Raw genomic sequence first — 23282 nt, 5'->3', positions numbered from 1 at the left:
CACCGCCTCTAATTCCCGCTCACCAGTTGCAGTATTTACAAGCAAGTAATTTCCCCCCATAAATCAGACTAGCTAATGGCTTTGAGGTTTTTGCCATTTCATTTAGGTGAAGCTTGGCTCACTTCTGTAAGCCGTTTGGAAATTTGCACTTTGCAGGCACCTAGTTTCAGTGCACTATGTTAATATGATGTAATTAATTTGCGCTGTGTAATTGACATTAATTAATACATAATTGCGTACTGTAGTGGCTGTTGGGATGGGGCTCTGCTGCTTACCTGGCCTGGTAACAGAGTCACTGCAGATTACTGGGAGGGAGCGTAGCAGAGGTGAGGTGTCAGCAAGGTTGGCACAGTGCAGATGCACTGGTTGGGAGTCCTAGATTGGCTCTACTGGTTCATTTGCTGCCACCTTGCTCATCTCTCTCTCCCTCCTGGTATTCCACAGTGACTCCCATGCTAGGAGGTCAAATAAGCAGAGCAGCCTCAGTCCGCCAACCACTAATGCTTACATCAAAACACACAATATTATAGAGCTCAGTATTTTGGCGAGACTGTGTGGGCTCCTTGTGCCAGTTTCAGAGGTGCTTGTCACCAGCACTACATCTTTTTTTACAGCCACTCTGATCATTAGTCTCTGTGGTTGCCTAGTTCCCTCTTGTTAGTTCACATTTCCTTTGGGAGCTGGTAGACCACAGAACCAACACCTTTGCCACAGAGGCCTTCTCTGGTCTGGTTTAGCTGGAGAGAGAGGTGAATGCTATCAGTAAATGGAAAACATAGGGCTCAAGGTTAAAGCAGTGTGTGGCAGAATTTAGGTGTTTCTTGCAGTCTGTGGTAGTGATGCTGAGAAGGAGGCCCTGAATAGGCCATATCCATTTTGGGAAAACATGTAGGCACTACTTCATGACACACCAACCATGTTTTCCCCAACCTTTTCATAATCTTATAGAAAGTTGAGTCTTATAGAAGACTGCTTGTGGAATGCTTTGCCCACCTCCGAAGTAGCCAGTCTTTAGACTAGTTTGCCATTTTCTGCCTAGAGAGAAATGTCTCTATAGGTCTCTCCCTTCTGAATCAGCAGATGTGTCTCCTGCATCTTCAGTTTTGCCCACTTTTGGAACCGTGCACTAATTAGTCAAACCTTTTCATGCTGCATTTGGTGCTCTAATCTTTTACAGGAAAGCTTCACTCATTTGAAGAAATATGCTTTCAAAGACTAGCTTTTTTCCTTTGCATTATCATTTTAATGAAAACATGGCTGTCAGTATTTCAAAAACCAAGTCTTGCTTACATCTCAGAAGCTGAGGTTTCCATGGCAGACAGAGCTTGGTGTTTGTTAACTCTTCCTCATGTATAGGCTACTGTTCTTACTGCTGCACAGGGAGTGCTGGATACATTATTAAATAAATTCATCTGACCTTGTTCAGATCAGTAATTCCCAGGCCCAAATTTAGTACACTGCAGCCTTTTCTGAATGTTCAATGAATGTGATATTTCTCTTCAAATTATCATCATTGCAGGTTCCATTGAAGATACTGGCTTTAAGCTCCCTCCCTGCACTACCTTTTGCAAGTATGTGTTGGTACCCAAGGCATGTAGGAGAAGGTTAGGTTGTTCCTATTAAGTGCTCTATTCTTTTAACAGCCTTCAATTAAGCCTTGCCACTAGCAGAAAACTCATTAAATATTATTTACCTTTTAAATAAACAGGGTGACCTTGAAGTAATTAATTAAAAAGCAGTGTGACAAGGCATTATCAGAGGAAACATGGAAACAAATCCTGCAAACCTTAATTATCTTAACACTCTCTGTAGTGGTTGCTATACGAAGCACCTGTGTGGCCCTATATTACAGAAGAGCCAAACCAGCTTGGCTACAGCCACTGAAATACACCATCATCTCTGGGTGCTGCCAACCTGCAGGATGACCTGGAAGTGATCATAGAATTATAGAGTTGGAAGGTACCCTGAGGATCATCTAATCCATGGGTAGGCAAACTAAGGCCCGGGGGCCAGATCTGGACCAATTACCTTCTAAATCCGGCCCATGGATGGTCCAGGAATCAGCATGTTTTTACATGAGTAGAATGTGTCCTTTTATTTAAAATGCATCTCTGGGTTATTTGTGGGGCATAGGAATTCTTTCACCCCCCCCCAATATAGTCTGGCCCCCCGCAAGGTCTGAGGGACAATGGACCGGCCCCCTGCTGAAAAAGTTTGCTGACTCCTGGAGTCCAACCCCCTGCACTGCAGGAATATGCAGCCATCCCATATGGGGAATCAAATCCGCAAGCTTGGTGTTATCAGCATCATACTCTAACCAACTGCCATGGCTCAAATGGAGGAACCGTAGCGGCAGTCAAGTTCAGTCTAGATTACATTCCATGTGGGTGATCTTCAGTGATGGGCTTTGGCAATGAAGTAGACAGCAAGAAGTGGGTGCATCTGTTGAGACATAATATAGTAGTGGATCCCACCACTCTCACCCAAATGCAGAAGATCTGGCTACCAATTGTGGATCCCACCTATGCATACATGCTATAACCACTACCACCAAAATGAGGTGGGTTTTTGCATGAGGTAAAACTTTGACACTTAGAGACTCAGGTAGAAGTTGAACAAATAAAAATTGATAAAACAAAGGATGTGTCAAGAGATAATGTTATTTCAGAAAACAGTTAACTTATTAATAATTTTACTAAATCTAGTGAATGTTACAGGTTTCTAAACGAGGTAATAAATGCTTGGCTTCTTTTAACCTTCAGTTACTTATTTTGAGTTAGATGTTACAGGTGTCTAGACAGGACAGTAAATGTTCAGCTTATTTCCAGCTATTTCACTTCAGTTCCTTAACTTAGTTGTTGCATAGGTATTATGCCTTAAGACTTTGGTTCTCAAGCAAGGTGGCACTTTCTGTCTGTTTCCCAACCATATATCAATCACACGTGTGAAGTCTTTTGAAAAGTATAACAGACCAAGGGATTCAGCACACCATCCCTTAACTGGTTTGGGAGTCTTCTCTTTTAGAAGATCTCTGCTCTCCGGACTGAAATGAGACACAAGTAGACTGTATCCACACAGCTTCTCCTTGCTCAAACTCAGCCCTCCAGTTAACTCCTGTCTCAATAGTCTCCCAAGATACTAAACACTGTATTCCAATCTAAGCTCAGAGACTCCTTTGTCTAATTGTAGACATTTTCCTCATAGTGGATGTGACACACAGATCAGAACCAACTCTCCTTCTCTTTCTTCATCCATCTCCCTCTCTGAACTCTCTCTCAGAAACTGCTCCCTTTTTACCCCCCCCCCCACCGCCAAGTGCTGCTCCACCACCCCTGTCTTGGTGGCCAATCAGAGAGAGACTTCACCCTCTGGTGGAATTCCAAGTCACTGCATCACCAGACTCTGGTCTGGCTCAGCTGTCCATCACAGATGCATAAAAGAAAATCACCTAGGATAGGTCAGAAACAGAAGAATCAATGGCCCTCCCAGAGGAGGCAGGAGCCTCCAGCTTTGCTTCACTGGGCCAATGAGGGAACTGCAAGTCACTGTCACTTCAGACAGGCCAGTTAGTCTGCAGGCAAATTCTTCCTGGCCCTAAATACAGAGTCCAAAGAACTTCCATAACAAGGTCTCACATACAGGTCTGCCTACATAAGCATGGGAAAAGAGGAGGAAGGGAGTGATGGAGGGGAATCCAAAGAGAACTGAGACTGGAGCTTGAGCACGGCTGACTTTTATAGCCAGGGAGCAGACCAGAGGGAAGAAGTATTTTCTTTGGTCTACTCCCAAACTGTGCCTCCTGCTTGCTCACAATTTTCTTAATAATAATAATAATAATAATAATAATAATAATCCTTTAATTATATCCCGCCCTCTCCGACCGAAGTCGGGCTCAGGGTGGCTAAGATCAGATATATAACATGAGTATAAAATCAAACATTAATTAAATTACCTCCTAAAAACAGGTCAAAATCAAATTAAAGTCTAATTAGATGGCTTTCCACAGGGTTAGGGTTGGGAATAGTAAGTGCTCATCAGCCCAACTGATTACACTGATCTTATATGGGCCTGTGAGAATGCTGGGAGGCCTCTTTCATATTAGTTCTTATACAAAAGAAAAGGGGAGTCAGGCTGAGCCCTGACCAAAGGCCTGGTGGAACAACTCCGTCTTGCAGGCCCTGTGGAAAGATGTCAAATCCCACAGGGCCCTGATCTCTTGTGGCAGAGCATTCCACCAGGCCAAAAAGCCTCTGGCCCTGGTCAAGGCCAGGCTAATATCTGAGGCCTGGGATTTCCAAGGTGTTATTATTTGCAGACTGTAAGGTCCTCCATGGGGCATACCAGGAGAGTCGGTCCTGTAGGTACAAGGGTCCTAGGCTGTATAGGGCTTTAAAGGTTAAAACCAGCACCTTAAACCTGATCCTGTACTCCACCGGGAGCCAGTGCAGCTAGTATAGCACTGGCTGAATGTGATCCCATGGTGAAGACCCCGTAAGGAGTCTCACCGCGTCATTCTGCACCCACTGGAGTTTCTGGGTCAGTTTAGAGGGCAGCCCCATGTAGAGTGAGTTACAATAATCAAGCCTGGAGGTGACCGTCGAATGGATCACAGTGGCGAGATCAGGGCGAGAGAGGTAAGGGACCAATTGCTTAGCACGGTAGATAGAAGCCCACAAGGGAGTCCCGGCAGGCAGCATGGCCAGTGGAGGAGGAAGTGACCCCCTGCTAGCCATGACAAAGCCAAGCCCTCTCCACTGTGGCCACACCAGACAGCAACTGCTGTTGTCCGCCATGTCAAAGAAAGCAGGTTTTTTTAATATGCACATTAAAAAAAGAAGTTAAACAGATACCAAATTCTGCAAATTCATACATGGCAAATACATGGTCATTTGAAATTGCCAGCAGTAGCTTGGTTTCTGGCTTACGAAGTCATCAAAGTCATCAAAAGAAAAGCCAAAATATACCCTGGTTCCTCTGCTTTCACTACACCAACATTTTGGTGACTTTGTTTACCAGAAGTAAACCATAAGTCATTCCAGTGTATTGTGAGAACAAAACTAGACCACATATGTGCTCTAAATTGATTAATATAAGAGAGTGTAACATAATTTTCCCTTAGACTATTTTATACTGTGATGTGTAATAAAAGCAAAGAGAGTAGAAACTTCATTTTCACTTTATGTTCATTCTTTTTAAAATTGCTGTATAATTGATGCTACTAGCATTGATAGTACTGTTATTTATTATTTTGCAAAACTTTTTTGTCTGTATCCCTGAATTTTTAATTGGCCACTTGAAATGAAAATGTAGATCCACAGGCAATAAAATAGAAAATTTACCTCTGAAATGGATGCCTTCGTAAAGGCATTTGAATGCTCAGAAGTGCTACTACTTGATTATCCACTGTTACTCTTCAGTCATGCTACAGGTCTAGTTGGCTTCTTTGTATAAGGTTATTTATTAAGCTCTCTATGGGCTATGTGATAAATGCATAGCAAAAGCATAGCACACCCACGCTAGTACTTTCCTTTTGTAATGCATTGAGTCTTAATGTTGTTTCTGTGTGTTTGCAAGGATTCTGTTCAATTGCAAATTTTAGCTTGGGTTATGAACTTTAAGGCAGATTATAGTGTACCCTGCTTTTGATGCAACTACAGAATAACTAGTGTTCTAGCCAGGGACTCTTTATTCTTTAATTGGAATATTCTGCCTATTGTCAAGGGACAAAACAAAAGATGTTCTAGCTAGATAATGAACCAAGTTTCTACAATACAATACATCCTAGGATAATCAGCATTTGATTATCAGTGCAGTCATTTAATATTCACTCTATTTCTGCTGGCATTTCTATTATAAAGATTGGGATCCACTGAAACATGAAATATTGGTTAAGTAAAGATTTGTGAACTTCTCCTTGCTAACTCTATGGTCAGCTGAAAAGTAACATTTTCCCCTGGGTCACCAAACCTCTATTGCAATGTTTCTCAAACTTAGGTCTCCAGCTGTTGTTGAACTACAACTCCCATCATCCCTGACCACTGGATTCCTCAGCAAGGGCCGGAGCCTGAGAAGTACAGTCAGGCAAAAGAAGCATAAAAAGGCTCAGCTGCCAGCAGACCTCTTGTTCACAAAAGTTTCAGGCTTCCTGGGCGCTGTCCAGGGTGCTGAAATTCTGCCTCTTGGTTGCCCTCTTTTCCTTCATTACCATTAAGCAAGCTGGGATAGTATCTAAAATGGAAGTGAATAACAACTGCTATCTATAGTACAGTGGTACCTCAGGTTAGGGACGCGGGTGGCGCTGTGGGTTAAACCACAGAGCCTAGGGCTTGCCGATCAGAAGGTTGGCGGTTCGAATCCCCGCAACAGGGTGAGCTCCCATTGCTTGGTCCCTGCTCCTGCCCACCTAGCAGTTCGAAAGCACGTCAAAGTGCAAGTAGGTAAATAGGTACTGCTCCAGTGGGAAGGTAAACAGCATTTCCGTGCGCTGCTCTGGTTCGCCAGAAGCGGCTTAGTCATGCTGGCCACATGACCCAGAAGCTGTACACCGGCTCCCTCGGCCAATAAAGCGAGATGAGCGCGCAACCCCAGAGTCGGACACGACTGGACCTAATGGTCAGGGGTCCCTTTACCTTTACCTCGGGTTAAGTACTTAATTTGTTCCGGAGGTCCGTTCTTAACCTGAAACTGTTCTTAACCTGAAGCACCACTTTAGTTAATGGGGCCTCCCGCTGCTGCCGCGCCGTCGGAGCACGATTTCTGTTCTCATCCTGAAGCAAAGTTCTTAACCCAAGGTACTATTTCTAGGTTAGCAGCGTCTGTAACCTGAAGCGTATGTAACCTGAAGTGTATGTAACCCGAGGTACCACTGTACTAGCTACCGTGAGTGCTCTAGGAAAAACCTGTTAATGCAATGTATCCCTTTCAGCACTGTGATGTATATCACCTTCTATTACATAGGAGTGCCCTCCAGGCAGGGGCATAGGAAGGGCTGTGGGGGGTGCCGGCCTCCCTGGGTATCATCCCTGAGGGGGGGGACAAAATGGCACACCACAGAGGGTGGCACTTAACACGGGGCCTGGCCTGCAGCGTGCCCAAGCCACGTGTTTCTCCTAGGAGTGATGTGATGGCTTGGGGGCCCTGCACTGCCCAAAACAGCAGCATGGAGCTTGCGTCCGCCAAGGGCAGCTCGCCACGGTGCCCCCATATGCAAATCGCTGCCCTGCCCCCGTGAGCGGCTAGCCCTGTCCCGCCCTCCAGGTTCTGGAGCAGCTAGCTATGGCCCTGCCTCCAAGGCTGGAGCGTAAGGGAATTATGGCCAGATTCAACCAGGTGGCTGCACTGCTCCCCCACCCTGATTCACATTACCCTGGTAGGAATGGGAGCAGTACATGAGGAAGGTGTTGGGGTGGGGGTGTTTGAATGCTAAATGAGTTTGCTTTCTTTATAAGCGCAAGGGACAAATAATATTTATTTCTTAAAATTTATATCTTACCCTTCCACCCTGAAGGGTGTCCAGAGCATCTAGTAACATAACATCTGATAACACCATATAGAATGATTAAAGGAAAAGATTCAAAGAAATACAGTACTGAAATGTCCCTGTCCCCTTCTAAAGGCCTAGACCAGGCGTGCCCAAACTTTTTTCAAAGAGGGCCAGATTTGATGAAGTGAACATGAGTGAGGGCCGACCAAAGTTGTTGAGTTGTTGACCTTTCTTTAGGACTGAAGTTGTTGAGTTTGGATTGGAGTTGTTGGGCTTTTTTTTAAGGATTTTACTCAAAAGTTGCTGAGGGAGGGATTATTCCAAAGTTGTTGAGCTTTTTTAGGATATAGAGCTTTTTCGGGGGATTTTGCCACAGGAATTAAACTGCCACAGGGGCCAGATTAAATTGACCGGAGGGGCCGGATTAGGCTCCCAAAACTAACTTTGGACATGCCTGGCCCAGACAAGTTCTGCCTAAAAATAGCCAAGGAGGGGGTCTTCAGTGTTCTCAGAATTGGAGTAGTGTGTTCTCCTCAGGCTGATCTACTCAACAGTTAAGCCACTTCTTGCATGGCCAGCTATGTCCACATTTTCATTGATATGACTGAGGCCACACTTGCATTCCAGGAATGGCCATACCTGGAAAAACAGACAAAACTGGGCATAGGCACCCCTCACCACCAATGTACCCTGTGTTTTGAGTGACAATTGGCATCAAGGAGGACCCTTAGACAGCAGGGGTATGCTACCCCACCAGAACAAGTTAAGTCCATAATTCCTTGACCAGAGAACCAACCACTCCATCCATTCAGATTTAGGGTATTGGCCCTCCCAGACCATTACACTGCACCTGAAGCTCCTGACTGATAGCTCCCAGTGGCATCATACAGATGTTGGAAAGCATATAGCAGGGATCACCAACTTGGCTCCCACAGGTGCCATAGTGCCCATGGGCATTAGGTTGTGCATTTCTTTAGTTTTAATTATTTTCATTTTATTCTTTGAGAGGGATAATTGAGATTTTTTTTTAAGGGAGTGGTGTCCTTATCCCAAGAGGAAATTCATGTGTGACTGTGGTAGAGCAGTGAGTGGCACATGTCCACGATAGGAGTGTGGTGTGGCCGCTTAGCATTGTTTACCTGGGACTGGGGAATGCTCTCTGTTATTAAACAGCAACAACATAGGGAGTGTTGTGGGAATTAATACTGTGTCATTTCCACAATTAGGACTTGCAGGACATATGTGATTTCCCACAGCAAGCATGTCCAGGTGGGTGAGGAAGCAACAATGAGGCCCATGACAGCCATTTCATGTTGTGCCTTGCTCCTTTTGAAGCCATTTTGTGACTGGCACTTTTAGCACTTACTCAAAATTTCCCCACTGGTCCAAAAATGCTTGGTGACCCTTGTAGAGATTTTTTTTTTTAGTTCCATTATATGCAACATAAACTCTGCCAACTCTTATTTGTTCCAGGTATCTGTCTCTCTTTTTTATATGTGACTTGAATATAACATTGGTTTTTCTGTTTTAGATAGTCATGAATTAGTTCTTCTTTTATTTGGAAAGTTTGGTCCTTTGACATTAACTGAAAATATCTTCAAGGAATTTGTGGTTATTATTCATACGCTATAAGAAGAGAAAGAGAACTGATAAAAGACAACTACCTATTATCCTGTTGATCTTTAAGAGTAAATGTCATTGCTGTTGGACAGAGTTGTTAAAGGAAAATCAAAATAATTGTTATCTTTGTAGGTGTATATTTTAAGTCCTTTATGGCTGATCCTATGCATTATTGCCTGGAAGTTACATTGAACTCAGTGGGGGGTTACCTCTAAACAGACCTACATAGGATTGATCTGCATAGGTCTAAGCACTTGTTGAGTCTCCTGAAATGTTTCCATTATTCCCCATATGATAGATATTTTTAACTGAAATTGAATATTCAAATTAGAATCTAGGTTTGTTAGTTAAAAATTAGAAATCCCAATCTCTGGATAAATGTAATTGAGAACTATAATGTCATGGCCCTCAGTCGTCAATTTCCTCTCCCCATACAGATCTTAATCTAATGGGTCGGATCCAAAGGTTCCCTTCTTCCGACGGAGGAAGCTTTCCTCTGACAGAGGAAGAGAATAAAGGTAATAAAGCAAAATTAACGTAATAAAGGTAACTAACATGTCTCTGGGTTTATTTAGTTTTTAACAATGCCAGCACCTATCCAGAAGGCTGATTTTTATCCCTGCCACTGCAGGGCTGTTTAAATAAAGAAATGCAATTGATACTCTTGTAAAAATGCTTCTGATCCCCTGGACACATCTGCAGCTAACAGGAGACAAGGGGAGGAGATTTTTACTGATTCCTTCTTCTCTTCTAGCCTCCCTGTGCCACCTTACAGTCTGTGCTGGGGGGTCTCCTAAATATCTGGAGATGATTTTCAGGAGGCACTGGGGGTGTGGGTAGAGGGTGAATTGGGGGGGGGGGAGACCAGCTGCCTTCTTCTCCTGTTAGTGGGGAGATTTCCACTGAATCAAAAGCCCATCTGTGAGCTCAACGGCACCAGATGTATTCAGCCTTTTCATTCCGCCCATTCTAAAATTTAAGTAAGTAACTCTACCAAATTATTTCCTTCTACTGTCTCAGGAATCCCATGAATTCTTAAATTATGACTTCTTGTTACATTCTGGATTATTTCTAGCTTTGCCCCTACTCTGTTTAATTCTAATTTATACATACATCCTACATCCTTTTTATTTTTATTTTTTACCAGCATAACTGTCTCTTCCTGATAGTGACTATGTGTTTCATTTAGGTGTTCAAGATTTACCCAATTTGGCTTCAATGAGTGAATTTTGTCCCTTATAATGTTTAATTTTCCATCTATTAGTTTACCTCTGTTTTGAAAAATAAACCCTTAATTTTGATCCTACAACCTTCCCTCTTGTTATTTGCTATCTATGATGCTTTGTCATTTATCTTGTTTCCGAATCTTCTGAATTGTTTTCTAAGTCTTAAATTCTTTTTTTCTTCATTTCTTTCAAATGTTTGGGTTTTAAAATAACACCAGTCAAGATTCTCAGTTCACCCACACCACCCTACCGTGACCCCTTCCTTCCCCTTCCCTGATCCTTAGCATCATTCCTCTTGGGTGTTTTCTTCCCATTTTGTGAACTTATTTTACCGTCTTAGCCCACTTTAGATATTCAGCCATATGCTGGAGAAATGAGATGGCAAGGGGTCAATCAGATATGTCTGCTTAGGAAATATTTCCTTAACTTATTTTACCCTTATGTCAATGTAAATTCAGTCAAATATTGTAGTTAACAGATTTGAGCTATTCTGTTTGTATACAGCCCAAAATAAAATAATCCTTCAATATTATACAAAAGAATTAACAACTCTAATAAATCATATGTTTAACTCGTAAAAAATAACAATCCATTCAAGGAATAGGAATCATGTCAGACATCTAAATCATTTTAATAATTCAGATTATTCAGATTAAATCCAAATAACAAAGAGTAAAAGACAAATAATATAAGACTTCCTTTTATCCAAACACAAATGAAAGTTCCTACAAGATGTCAGAATAACTGAATAGAGTCTTGTTTCTTCTTCATGTCCAAGTAAATAGAAGTAGAAATCTAAACAAGGCTAGGAAATAACTAAGCTGTGTACTTTTGTTAACTTTTGAAATCTGAACAAATACAAACTGGTCCAAAAAGGTGGAGAGAATATGGAAAAAGAACATTTCTGTGGGAGAACAGAGAAACAAAAAGGAGGAGAATGACTGACAAGAACAAGGAAACAAGAAGAACTGGACAGAACTGGGAGAGGGAACATTTGGGATATCCAGGTTTGACAAGCTTATGGAAACAAAATTGGAGTTTTTACTCCTGGATATAAAAACCTGGATAGAAGAAATGGGCCCCTTTTTTGATAGACTCCTTCTATGATTGGACACTCGTAATTAAAGACTGGCAAAGAACCTGAGGGACATAGTGTAATGTGGGAACTCCAGGAAGATATTAGAAGTAGAGGGATAGGTGAAACACAAAGGGGAAAGAGGGGAGGGAAAGTTGGAATCCAAAGGTTGTAAAATCACTACTCATATTTATTTTATTTCCATCTGTACTATGTTTGAAAGGGGGGAACTCGTGGAAGGGAATAGATCGATCTTAGGGGATGGGAATTTGGATAAATTGGGTTACTGATGATGAGTGTAATTTGGGGATAAGAATTTGTTGAATTTAATTGCTTATTTGGAAGATTTGGAACACAAGAGGGGGTAGGGAGGGGAAGTCCTGGTTATTGGCAAAAAGTTTATAAATTGGATTTAATTTGTTTTAATTTGTTTTAATTTGGAAAACCTTAATAAAAATTATTATAAAAAAAAACAACAAAAAGGTGGAGAGAATAGTGGAGTCCACGCTAGATTTTATTTCTATAAATAGAAATCCAAACAAGGGGACAAAAATAACTATTGTACTCATTCTGCTTGTTCAGGTCCATGCACACAAACACAAATTAGACAGTAGAAATAAATGCACTCTTGTTCCATCTTCGTATCCAGCTAAACAGAAAAGAAAGTCCCAATACAGAGAATGGCTAACAAAGTGATCCTAAACTCTGGTAGGGTTCATCAAGACAGAGAGGCAGATCAACTACCACGTGCAAAACTGCTCTCATTTCACAGCAGCCATGGCAGAAGGTGGGGTTGCTCGGATTGTTTGTCTTGGACATTTTATTTTAGCTGTGATAGCTCCAGGTTGGTGCAGCTGAAGAAACCAAGTGGGCTCCCTTTTGGAGAATTGGACTACTTCAAGATCTAGCAGATCTATGGCCAGCCCTGTTCTGCCCCCAATGCTCTATTTTTGAGAGGGAGGGAACACACAAGGGGTGTTGAATCTGCCACACTACAGCAGGGACCTCCGCAGTGACCTGTGTACTCCTTCTGCTTCTGTATAGCTAAACAAATATAAAGAGACTTCACATAAAATGAGAGAAGCACCGGCATGCTGAGTGGACCCTAAGGCAATCATTCCATCAGCACAAGGATCTCTCCCTGCACATCAGTTCAGGGATATGCAAAGAAGGAGAGAGGAGAAGTCCAGTTGTACAAATGGAAATCTGTCCATTGAAAGGATTTGTTAGCAAAATACCACCCGCTGTTTCACTGAATAGACAAAGATACAAATTCAAACTACCATGTGGAGACTTTTCACTTGGTTATGATCAAACAAAACAGTAGCATACCGCTAACTGAGATAATCAATATCTTTGGTTGTTTCATCCATGTTCAGCCAGATCTCAGAGAGATAGATGTATTAGTCCAGGGGTCAGCAACCTTTTTCAGCCATGGGCCGGTCCACCGTTCCTCAGACCATGTGGTGGGCCGTACTATATTTTTTTGGGGGGGGAATGAACGACTTCCTATGCCCCACAAATAACCCAGAGATACATTTTAAATAAAAGGACATGTTCTCCTCATGTAAAAATATGCTGATTTCCGGACTGTCTGCGGGCCGGATTGAGAAGGTGATTGGGCCACATCCAGCCCCCGGGTCTTAGGTTGCCTGTATTAGTCTACGGCATCAAATTGTCTTGTAGCACATATTTTTTGAGCACATTTATTTTGTGAACATAGGCTTCTGTGGATCCCATTATTATTCACTTAGACAGTGGAAGACAGGAGTGTCTAGTGTGCTCTAGTCCATGGGGTCACAAAGAGTCGGACATGACTAAACAACAACAAAACTCCTACAATATTTGCCTCAGTGTTTTCAAGTTTTGACTTAGTCTCAATAGGTTACATCCTTCCAAATGCAGACTTTTATTTTAAAAAATGGGGAAAGTATAAAGATGTATTGATGCTTGTTCAGTATCAAACTGGGACCAGGGAAGTTCTAAACACAAAAGCATGCTTCACTATGCCATAGAAACCTCAGTTAACTTTCTTCCTATGCAATATTTTGGACAATGAAAACTATATGGTACAGCTGAAGTACTTCTTTTCTTTAGTTTTGAGAAGTTGTATTATTCTGAAATAAGGAGTGTTTGTTTTGCTTTCATTGACCCTCTGCAATAAGATATAATCTTTGAAATCAAGTTATGCCATACAGACTTCACAAAGTTTGCCAGAGATCCATTCTGCATTTTCAAATGAATGATAACATAACTGGAAACTTTTACAAAAGGTGATAATAAATTGTTTCTTCCCTTACCATCTGCTAACATATTCAGAGAGGCTAAAGGCTTTTAAAATATAATAATAAATTAAAAAAAAACACATTAATTAAACTTATTTATTTATAGCATATATAGAGGCTACACCATAACCATTTTCTCTGGGTGGCTCGCAAACATAAATTAATAAAACATAATAGTAAAATCTAATTACTGTTTTAAAAAAATTGCCGCATACCATAGATGATCCATTAACACAGTGAGAATGATAGTAAAATCAGGCAGCAGCAAGATCTAAAATTACACACTAAAAGCCTGCCATAATATATAGACGTGAAAGGATGTGCCTGCTTCTCCACATCTGTTCCTCAAGCATCCCGAAATTACCCCTTCATGGCAAGCTACGCAGATTTCCCCTGAAATGCATCTCCCTCCCAAATCATATCCTAAGATGTACGGAATATGGGCAGGGTTTATGGTTCTCATACACTACTGCTCAATATTGTTGGTGGCTGAGACTGCTCTAGTTTCTTGATATGTGAATGTTCCTTTAAGGGAGAAATATTTGGAGGGTGCCATTACTAATTATTAATTATTTAAAGCATAAAATAAAGTGGTTTACATAAGTGCAATAAAAGTAAGGCAATTCCTGCGGGCAAGCTCATAATATAAAGGTCACAACACAAAAGGAAACTCAGACACCAATCCTGAAAACAGCATCTCAGGTTTGCCTCCTCGCCAAACTGCAGTCGTGGTCATTTGCAGGATCAAGCTGCATCCAAACCATCAGTGGTGTCGGAACAATGCACCAGAGAGTAATAGAAGGAGACAGACCATAGAGAAGGAAATGGCTAGAGCAGTCTACACAGGCCACTACCAGCCAGAGTAGTTTCATGAGAGGCCACCTACACTTGGGGACATTCCAATGAGCTTTGAAAGAATTATATTTTCTGAACTGGGGGGTGGGGTGGGGGAGAGAAAGAAGCTGAACACGGAAAAACACGAGAGGGGGCTGTTTTCTTCCTAGCATCATTAAGATGCCTCAAAACCTCATGGTTTATGAGCAATTATTGTTCCAGCAGCATTTACTGGAAGATGGTTTGGGCTGGATTGCATTAAAATTGTGACCAAAAGCAACATTATATTTTCAATCAGCCTGCTTATCTCACAGTTATCTCACAGTCAGCTAATCTCTGTTTGCTGAAAACTGTTTCCATGTATTAATAGCACAGAAAGCATAACATCTCAATGTTGCCCTTGTGTCATGTTTGTATCTACGCATATCACACACTTATGTACAGGTGCTCCAAAGACTTGCACTTTGCATTTTACTCTGCTTAATTCTCAACCATGTGTGAACAGGAATTAATGGCCACATCTTGCCTACTATTCAGCTGGCAAGTCTTCTCTTCCTGGCTCTCTTCATCAATCATGCAGTGCTGTTAAATAACCGGATTACTTTTTAGGGCACAAACTGAGCCAGCAGAGACACACATGCTTTTCAGATAACTTAGCACACTGAACTGAATAAGACTAAACTGGCTTAAAGGCAAGGATCCTGGCTTCTGCTGTTTTGTGAATCATAACCTATCCCAAGAGCAGGATTTGGTTGTGTTTATATGTGATATTTACTGCAGAACTGGGAGGCCATTATCAGAAGATACTAATCAGCTTCTGTGCCTCACATTTGAATGTGGGTGTTTATTATCCTTAGGGCAACTATTTCACATCAATACCTGCAGTAAATATGTATGTCAACAAATTCTAAACCTTCCATAGCAAACCCGTTAATTGTGGCTTTATCGGGATTTCCAAATATAATCACCAATAAACATCAAAGTGCCTTTATCACACAACTGCTTCACAGAGACCAACACATAGCCCCAAATAATGTTTGTTGATAAGACTGAATATATTAAAATAACACTTACAGAAATAACCTGAAATGCCAGTGGAAGACAAAAAAAAATACAAATCGTAAGCTTAAATCACCAGCACATTAATACACCATAAGCCATGGCAAAACAGATTTATAGACTCCAAATGAATAAATCCAATTTATAAGTGAAGCTCTTCAGATCTGGGTTCAGAGAAAATAACTTCTGGGGCTTCCTCCTGTACTTGGTGGCAGACTGGATCAGATCCAAGAAACAGACTGAATACTGGCAAGATTGTGGGTGGTGGTTCCTGAGTCTAAATAGTTGGTCAATTGCCTGCCTTGAAGGGGGTCATATTTATTCTGAAAGTTCCTGGATCCGTCTTTGTCACTAGAGGCCCAGCTGACCTCTGTGGCTAGGTAGGAGCTGCAGCAATTCTGGACTGGAATATCCTGGCCACTGTTGTCCCTCCATGCACTGGTAACTTCTAGGTTGAATTTTAGAAATGGTAACTCAATGTAGGGCTGTCCTAGAAACGGGTTTGGAAGCTGCAGCTGCTGCAAACTGCTCACTGGAGCAGGATATCAGCAACCGCTGTTGAAACAATTGCAGTGACTGCCAATTAGCTACTAGGCAAGGTTCAAGGTGCTAGTTTCAGTGTTTAAAGGAATCGGGCTTTTAGTGTTGTGGCTCTTGCCCTTTGGAATGCCCTTCCTTTTCCTCTTTCAACAAAACTTCTCCAGTCTGCATCTGTATTGGAATAAAAAAGAAAGAAAGATGTTTTATCACTTGTTTACTGCCCTGGGCTCCTTTCAGTGGAAGGGCAGGATACAAATGGAATTAATTAATGCCAACTGTTGTTATTTGAAAATTTGACTACTAGTTGTGAGATAGATTACCATTGCTTCTAGACTCAGCTGTCCTTCAGTGGCCAGGTAATCCAGGTGAAATATCAAAATGATACATCTCATTCAGTTTTAGGTTCTGGAACCTTTAATTTTGGCACCTCTCTACCAAGCCATTTCTCAGGCCAAATAGCCTACCAAATTCTGAATCAGATCAACACCTCTGCCGTGCTCACACAGAAGCCCCCTTCAGGCGTCCAGCATTAAATGTGTGAATGGGAACTCATGTACGAGACGGATTGCCCTACCCACTCAATGCCAACAAGTGCTTTGGCCATGCCCCCTCAGCACAGTAGGATAAGCATGAGTGTGAAGATCCCCCAGAGGGAGAGCCTTGCATTCATTTTTCAGGAGGACATAAGTCAGTATCTAGGTGGTGAGGGTGGCTCACTCATTCATAAGGCTGGCTCGCTTATTCACACATTCGTACTGAACACATGGATGCTTTTGTAGTAGTTAAGGAGAAGAGAGCGTAAGCCAAGCATTGGTTTAGCTGCTGTGCTGTGCTGTGCTAAAAGGACCAGGGAGCAAAGCGGCTTTGATCTTCTCTCTGGGAGCCCTTCTGTTTGCTCTAAGCCATGGTTTGGCTCTGTGTTTCATGTGAATGCAGCCTCTGTGAGTGTCCTAACAATGGATGGCAATTAGCATATCTGTTTCTTCTATATAAGCTGCAATAAGGATGCGGGTGGCACTGTGGTCTAAACCACTGAGCCTTGGGCTTGCCGATCAAAAGGCCGGCGGTTCGAATCCCTGCGACAGGGTGAGCTCCCGTTGCTCGGTCCCTGCTCCTGCCAACCTAGCAGTTCGAAAGCACGTCAAAGTGCAAGTAGATAAATAGGTACAGCTCCGGCGGGAAGGTAAACAGCGTTTCCATGTGCTGCTCTGGTTTCGCCAGAAGCAGCTTATGGCCAGAAGTCATGCTGGCCACATGACCCGGAAAAACTGTCTGCGGACAAACGCCGGCTCCCTCGGCCAGTAAAGCGAGATGAGCACCATAACCCCAGAGTTGTTTGTGACTGGACTTAACTGTCAGGAGTCCTCTACCTTTACCTAAGGTTTATATCCAAAGGGATTTAACAACCTGACACTGTAAGTGCAGCTCTAATTCCTAAGCTGTTCTTAAATATGGAGGGTTTATCTTCTGCACATGAAAACGATGTTATGTCCTCTCAGAAATCCAGTCATATTTATATTGCAATAAAAGGTATATTACAGGCTACTAAAATGGTATCTTGGGGTTTCTGCAATAACATAAGAAATTAGTAATACCACCTGGAAACATAAATGCTCCCTTAACACATATTTTTAGATATCTGCAAGGAAACAATAATGCGTATCTGGAGAACGAGGTTTAGAATGAGAACCAGTGTTTGCCAGCCTGGGCTGTAGCTCAGTGGCAGAGAACCTGCCTCGCATGCACAAGGTCCCGGGTTCAAAGCTCAGCATCTCCAGGTACCATTGGGAGAGACTCCTGCTGGAAATCCTGGAGAGTCGCTGCCAGTCCGTGTAGGCAATATGGAGCTAGATGGGTCAAAAGGCAGCTCCCTGTGTCCCTATGGTAGTCTGCTGTGCTGGGGAGCCAAGAAAGGGAACTGTGAAATCATGTCATTCTTGGGCATTTTTAAAGATGAAGACGGATGTCATATTTTGAGTATATTGCTAGCATTTTGTGTTTACTGTTAAATCCATGTACTTGTTCCATTCTCAGGCAAGCCTGGGGGTGGGGGGTGGAGACACGGGGCTGCAGTTTAATTAAGCTCAGGAAATGTGTTTTTCTTTCTCTCATATGAATATGATTGGTTAGTGCTTGTGACATCACTTAAAAACCTGCCTATTCTGAGAACATGATTTTTTTTTTAAATGTAGATGAATGATGCTCACCAATTTTTTTTAAAAAAATTGTTTAATCTGGACAAGCCACCTGATGCATGAGGGCAGGTGAATTCATTTGTGTGGCAGGCGCATTAGGGGATCTGTGGAAATTAACTAGAATAAAAGACCCATCACAGCACAGACCAAGGCAGCTGGAATCCCACTGGCAATCTGAAGTGAATGGTACCATACTCAGCCCACCTGAGCTCAGGCCAGGACCCTGTAGGAGGCTCCGCCATTTTGCTTAGATCCTGCCCAATGTCATTTCCACCTAAGTCGTAACAGATAAGTTGGTTAAATGCCTAATAAAAGCCTGCTGTCCAGTGAAAGTAAGGTGAAAACCCCTCAAGTCTGCCTTGGTGCAGAGTGAAGCCCCAGCCATGAGTAAGCAGTCCAAAGAGCAATGATTAAAAAAAAGATTGGAGCAACATAAAAAGGAAATATTTTTAGTTATTGAGCATTTTCTGGTTGCTAAAGCTCTGGGAAATCAAGTGGAAGTTGCATTGCAAACCGGACTAAAACTGTATTAAAGAGGCATTAACAAATGTTACTTGGAAAACAGAATAAGTAGCAAACATTCGGCAGGGGTTTTTTTAGAAGAGAAAATGCCGTGAAAAGTACATAACTCAACTAAGCACATAACTCAGCTATCTCAATCGGCAGTACCGGTCTTGATAAGAAAATTAAATTGTTTTCCTGTTGGCTGGAGTTAAAGCTTCCTCTAGTTTCAGATAAGAGACTTTTATCACACGGTTCTACTTCCTTTCATTGCGGGCTTTGTATTTGTCTGGCAGATGTCAAGGATAGGACTATTTCTGGCAAGAACAGAATGCATTCAAGCCAAATGTTCTAGTTATGGATAATATTGCATAAGAACTGTGTTAGTACAATAACATGCAGTTATTCAGATAGAATGAAAACGTCTGCTATCCCACTAACACCACAGTGTTATACAGGTCTACCAGGAAGAAAGTCCCATTGAGTTCAGTGGGGCTTACTCCTAGATGAATGACTACAGTGGTACCTCTGGTTGCGCACACTTTAGGTAACAAGCTCCGCTAACCCGGAAGTACATGGTCCTGGAAGCGAACTTTGCTTCTGGATGCAAGCGGAAATCGTGCACCAGAGGTGCACACGGAGTGGCATTCAAGCCTAAAACAGTTTATATCCCTAATTGACTCCAGGAAACTGCTGAGCCAAATTCTCACTTTTTCCATTGATCTGGGTGCAATAATCCTGGATGCCCTATATACCTAACTTTAAATCTTGACTGCATATTATTGTAGCTTCCCTAATATTCATTATTTCTCTGCATTTTACACTTCATCCTTTCTAACACTCCACGCATGCATTCTTCCTTGTGCTGGATCCATTGGGCCAATGTTCCCTTAAATATTGCATTTACACACACACACACACACACACACACACGGCTCATTCTGGGAATATGAAGCAAGGAAGTCTTTGCTTGTATGCTTGTTAGTATTATAAGCATCAAGCCTGGTTTACACATAACAACAAACCATTATTTGTTGCTAACAGCATAAGCCAGAATGAACCTTGGACTCACATGCTACCCCTCCCTTCAGGCAGAAGAACAGTAGATTTAAAGCTTTAATACCTGTTCTGAACCTAAATTCCCATTCATCCAAACTCAGGAAACCATGGTTTCTGAAAATTGCAGTTACGGATATAGGAAGCAACTTTGTACTGTACCTAGTTAAACAATCGTTCCACCTTACCCAATAAGGTCTACCAAACAGTACACTTGGCTCTCCAGCTGTCATTAGACTCCAACTCCCATCAGCCCAGCCAGCATGGCTGATCATCAGGGATAATGAGTGTCATAATCCAATTGCATATGGGAGGCCACTGGTTAGTCACCTCTGGTCTACCTTATCTGACAGGGTCTCTCCAGAGTGTCAGACAGGAGTTATTCCTGGACATGCTTGGAGGTGATGGGGCTGAACCTTCAATCTTTTGCATAAAGAGAGTGTGTTATCCCAGAAGTACAGGTGAAACTCGGAAAATTAGAATATCGTGGAAAAGTTCGTTTATTTCAGTAATTCAACTTAAAAGGTGAAACTAAGGCTGCTATTGAAGGCTGCTATTGGCGCTGTGGGTAAAAGCCTCAGTGCCTATGGCTTGCCGATCAAAAGGTCGGTGGTTCGAATCCCTGCGGCGGGGTGCGCTCCCGTTGTTCGGTCCCAGCGCCTGCCAACCTAGGAGTTCGAAAGCACCCCCGGGTGCAAGTAGATAAATAGGGACCGCTTACTAGCGGGAAGGTAAACGGAGTTTCCGTGTGCGGCTCTGACTCGCCAGAGCAGCGATGTCACGCTGGCCACGTGACCCGGAAGTGTCTCCGGACAGCGCTGGCCCCCGGCCTCTTGAGTGAGATGGGCGCACAACCCTAGAGTCGGACACGACTGGCCCGTACGGGCAGGGGTACCTTTACCTTTACCTTTTATTGAAGCTTCCTGGTCTTCCATAACACCTCAGCAATGCCACAGCCTGATAACATCCATGCCATGCCGCATTGAGGCAGTAATTGATGCAAAAGGGGCCCAAACCAAGTACTGAGAACATATGCATGCTTCTACTTCTCAGAGGTCCAATATTGCTCTATTTGCAGTCCTTGTTTTGCTGATTTCATTTAATACTCTAATTTTCTGAGATTGTTAATTGGGGGTTTTCATCAGCTGTACGCCATGATCATCACAATTATAACAAATAAAGGCTTGACATATCTCGCTTTTGCATGTCATGAGTCTATCTCATATATTAGTTTCACCTTTTAAGTTGAATTACTGAAATAAATGAACTTTTCCACGATATTCTAATTTTCCGAGTTTCACCTGTAAGCTGTAGCCCTTCTCCAAGCTAATATATCCAACCAGGATATGAAAGGATGAAACAGGAAACTGTAACTTAGAATAAATCTCCTTCCCAAACATACAAAGGGGAGGGTGAGAATGTGAACCTGAGGCTTATGTAGACTTGTTACTGTTCATAACAACCACCACTGGTTGTTCTGTCTTGACCACGTCACAGTTCCTTATTACTCAGGCTTCAGATGTTCTGAAGCTCAATATCTTCTAAATCACCTTCATATTCTCCTAATCTAAACTAGGACAAAACAAACACTTAGTCATAATCACATAAGTTGTGTAGAGAGACCAGTGGTATGGTCTTTGCCGAGTTGAGATTGTCATCTCTCTATATTCCTGTGCACTTTGTGTAATAAAGTTCCTTCTGAGATACCTGCTCAGAACAGCTTTAATTAGACCATTTAGCCTAATGGAAATGTGTTACCCAGGGCACAGGATGATAAAAATGACTGCTTAGCTGTAGTCAATGAAAACCTTGGTGTTTAATCCATCAATTCCACCAGGTTTCAATTTATTTCATTGAATAAAGTTTATCTTCCTGTTTGGTTTTATCCTGTTTCCCCCTCATTATTGAGGACAGCTGTGTTTAATGAGATCTATAAGATCTAGACTCCCTCCTTCTCCTGCCAATCCTTCCTTCCTGTCAGGGCTGGAATCAGGCATAGGTCAGCAATAAAACAATAAATCAACCAAGGCAGTGAAGTTAATTATTTATTCCAGAAAACAAACCACAGTCCCAGCCTAGTGGTCTCAGCAACTCTTTCTAGGAGGTCTTGCCCCTGGTGAAGCAGTTGTGAGCAGCGGCATAGTGTGGTTTGTCAGCACCCGGGGCAAGGCAAGTAATTTGCGCCCCTAACCCCTAACCTGCCGCCGCTGCCAGCTTCTTCTTGCTGCTGCCTGGGCTGGTCGGATGTGGTTCTCTCCCGCGCTCAGCGCTGCGCTGGTCGGCCGCTGCACTGTCCCTCCCCCAGATAGTCCCCCCCCTCTCTCCACTCCGCATCGCAACGCACGCCTGGCACCCTCCCCCTCCACAGTGGGCGGCGACCCGGCAGCTCGGATCGGATTCGCACAGCCAGGACTGCAGTGAGAGAGAGTGAGTGAGCCAGGTAGGGGCAGAGAGCTGTGAGTGCGAGCGAGCGCCCCCCCAAAAAATGTTGCGCCCAGTGCGGCTGGCCCCCCTGCACCCCCCACGCTACGCCACTGGTTGTGAGGACTGAAGGCCTCAGAGTCTGACCTGTGCTCTGCCGCAGCCTCTTCCTGTTCACTACACCCTGTTACCTCTTCTGCTTCTTCCCTCTCCTATCACCAGTCTGCTTCCTCCCTCTGACCATTCATTCATTGTCATCCCACCACCAATCCCCTGGTCCTGAGCATTCTTCCCCAGAGAGTTCCTTAGGGGGTTCCCTGGCTTGTGTCTCCCATGACTCTTCTGCTTCCAGCCAGCCCATGACACTTCCCTTCTTTTTTTTTCCCCTTCCCAGCTCATTACTAGCAACTCCAGACCCTTATGTACTCTTCCTCTTTCCTTCCACCCCTTTTCTGACTGTATTCTTCCAACATGTTTTGCCCCTGGGCAGCTCCACTTCTGATCCTAACACCTCTGCGTTTTGTCTGATCAGTCAAGGAGTCACACAGAGTCTAACTGTGCCTGCCAGGATCCTCTCACATATACATAAAGACAAAACCTAGACGAGACCTTTGAGTCTAATATTAAAATAAAAGCTGGCTGCATATGTTAGCAGAGTGGAGTCACCTGATAGGATCTGGCAGCTACAAAATTAGTATTGCTGGATTGTCCCATGTTACAGACATGGTCATTAAAAACACAGCAGCTCATTGTAGGAATGGAATGGGAAGTCTTCAAGTGGAGTCTTCCCTTCATATCCTTTGCTTAAGGGCTTTCCCTATCTAATTTTTGTACACCATACATTGGACTAGACATGGTAGCATATTATCCACTTGTGTATGATAGGAAAAGTGCTTTGGCAGACCACGTAGCTGGGACCCTAAAGACCTCTGTTCAGTTCCCTGCCCCAAGCACACTCTGTCATCGTGGATTAACTATTAAAACTAT

General features: G+C 42.9%; 1 protein-coding gene across 21 annotated transcripts in view; it reads left to right on the top strand.

Annotated features, from left to right (window-relative positions):
• The window catches only part of MAGI2 (membrane associated guanylate kinase, WW and PDZ domain containing 2), a 628972-nt gene that overhangs the window by 419714 nt on the left and 185976 nt on the right, over positions 1-23282 (top strand). For 8 of the 21 annotated variants that reach the window (XM_083701301.1, XM_083701299.1, XM_083701289.1 and 5 more), the window contains one exon: positions 9541-9621. The exons of the other annotated variants lie outside the window; for them this stretch is intronic. In XM_083701301.1, the coding sequence (XP_083557427.1) occupies positions 9541-9621 (81 nt within the window). The remainder of the gene's footprint in view (positions 1-9540; positions 9622-23282) is intronic. 21 annotated transcript variants of the gene reach the window in all.

This window comes from Podarcis gaigeae (genome assembly GCF_964106915.1).
Source record: "Podarcis gaigeae genome assembly, chromosome: 10".
Taxonomy (NCBI): Eukaryota; Metazoa; Chordata; class Lepidosauria; order Squamata; family Lacertidae; genus Podarcis; species Podarcis gaigeae.
This window is presented reverse-complemented; position numbering and strand designations above follow the sequence as displayed.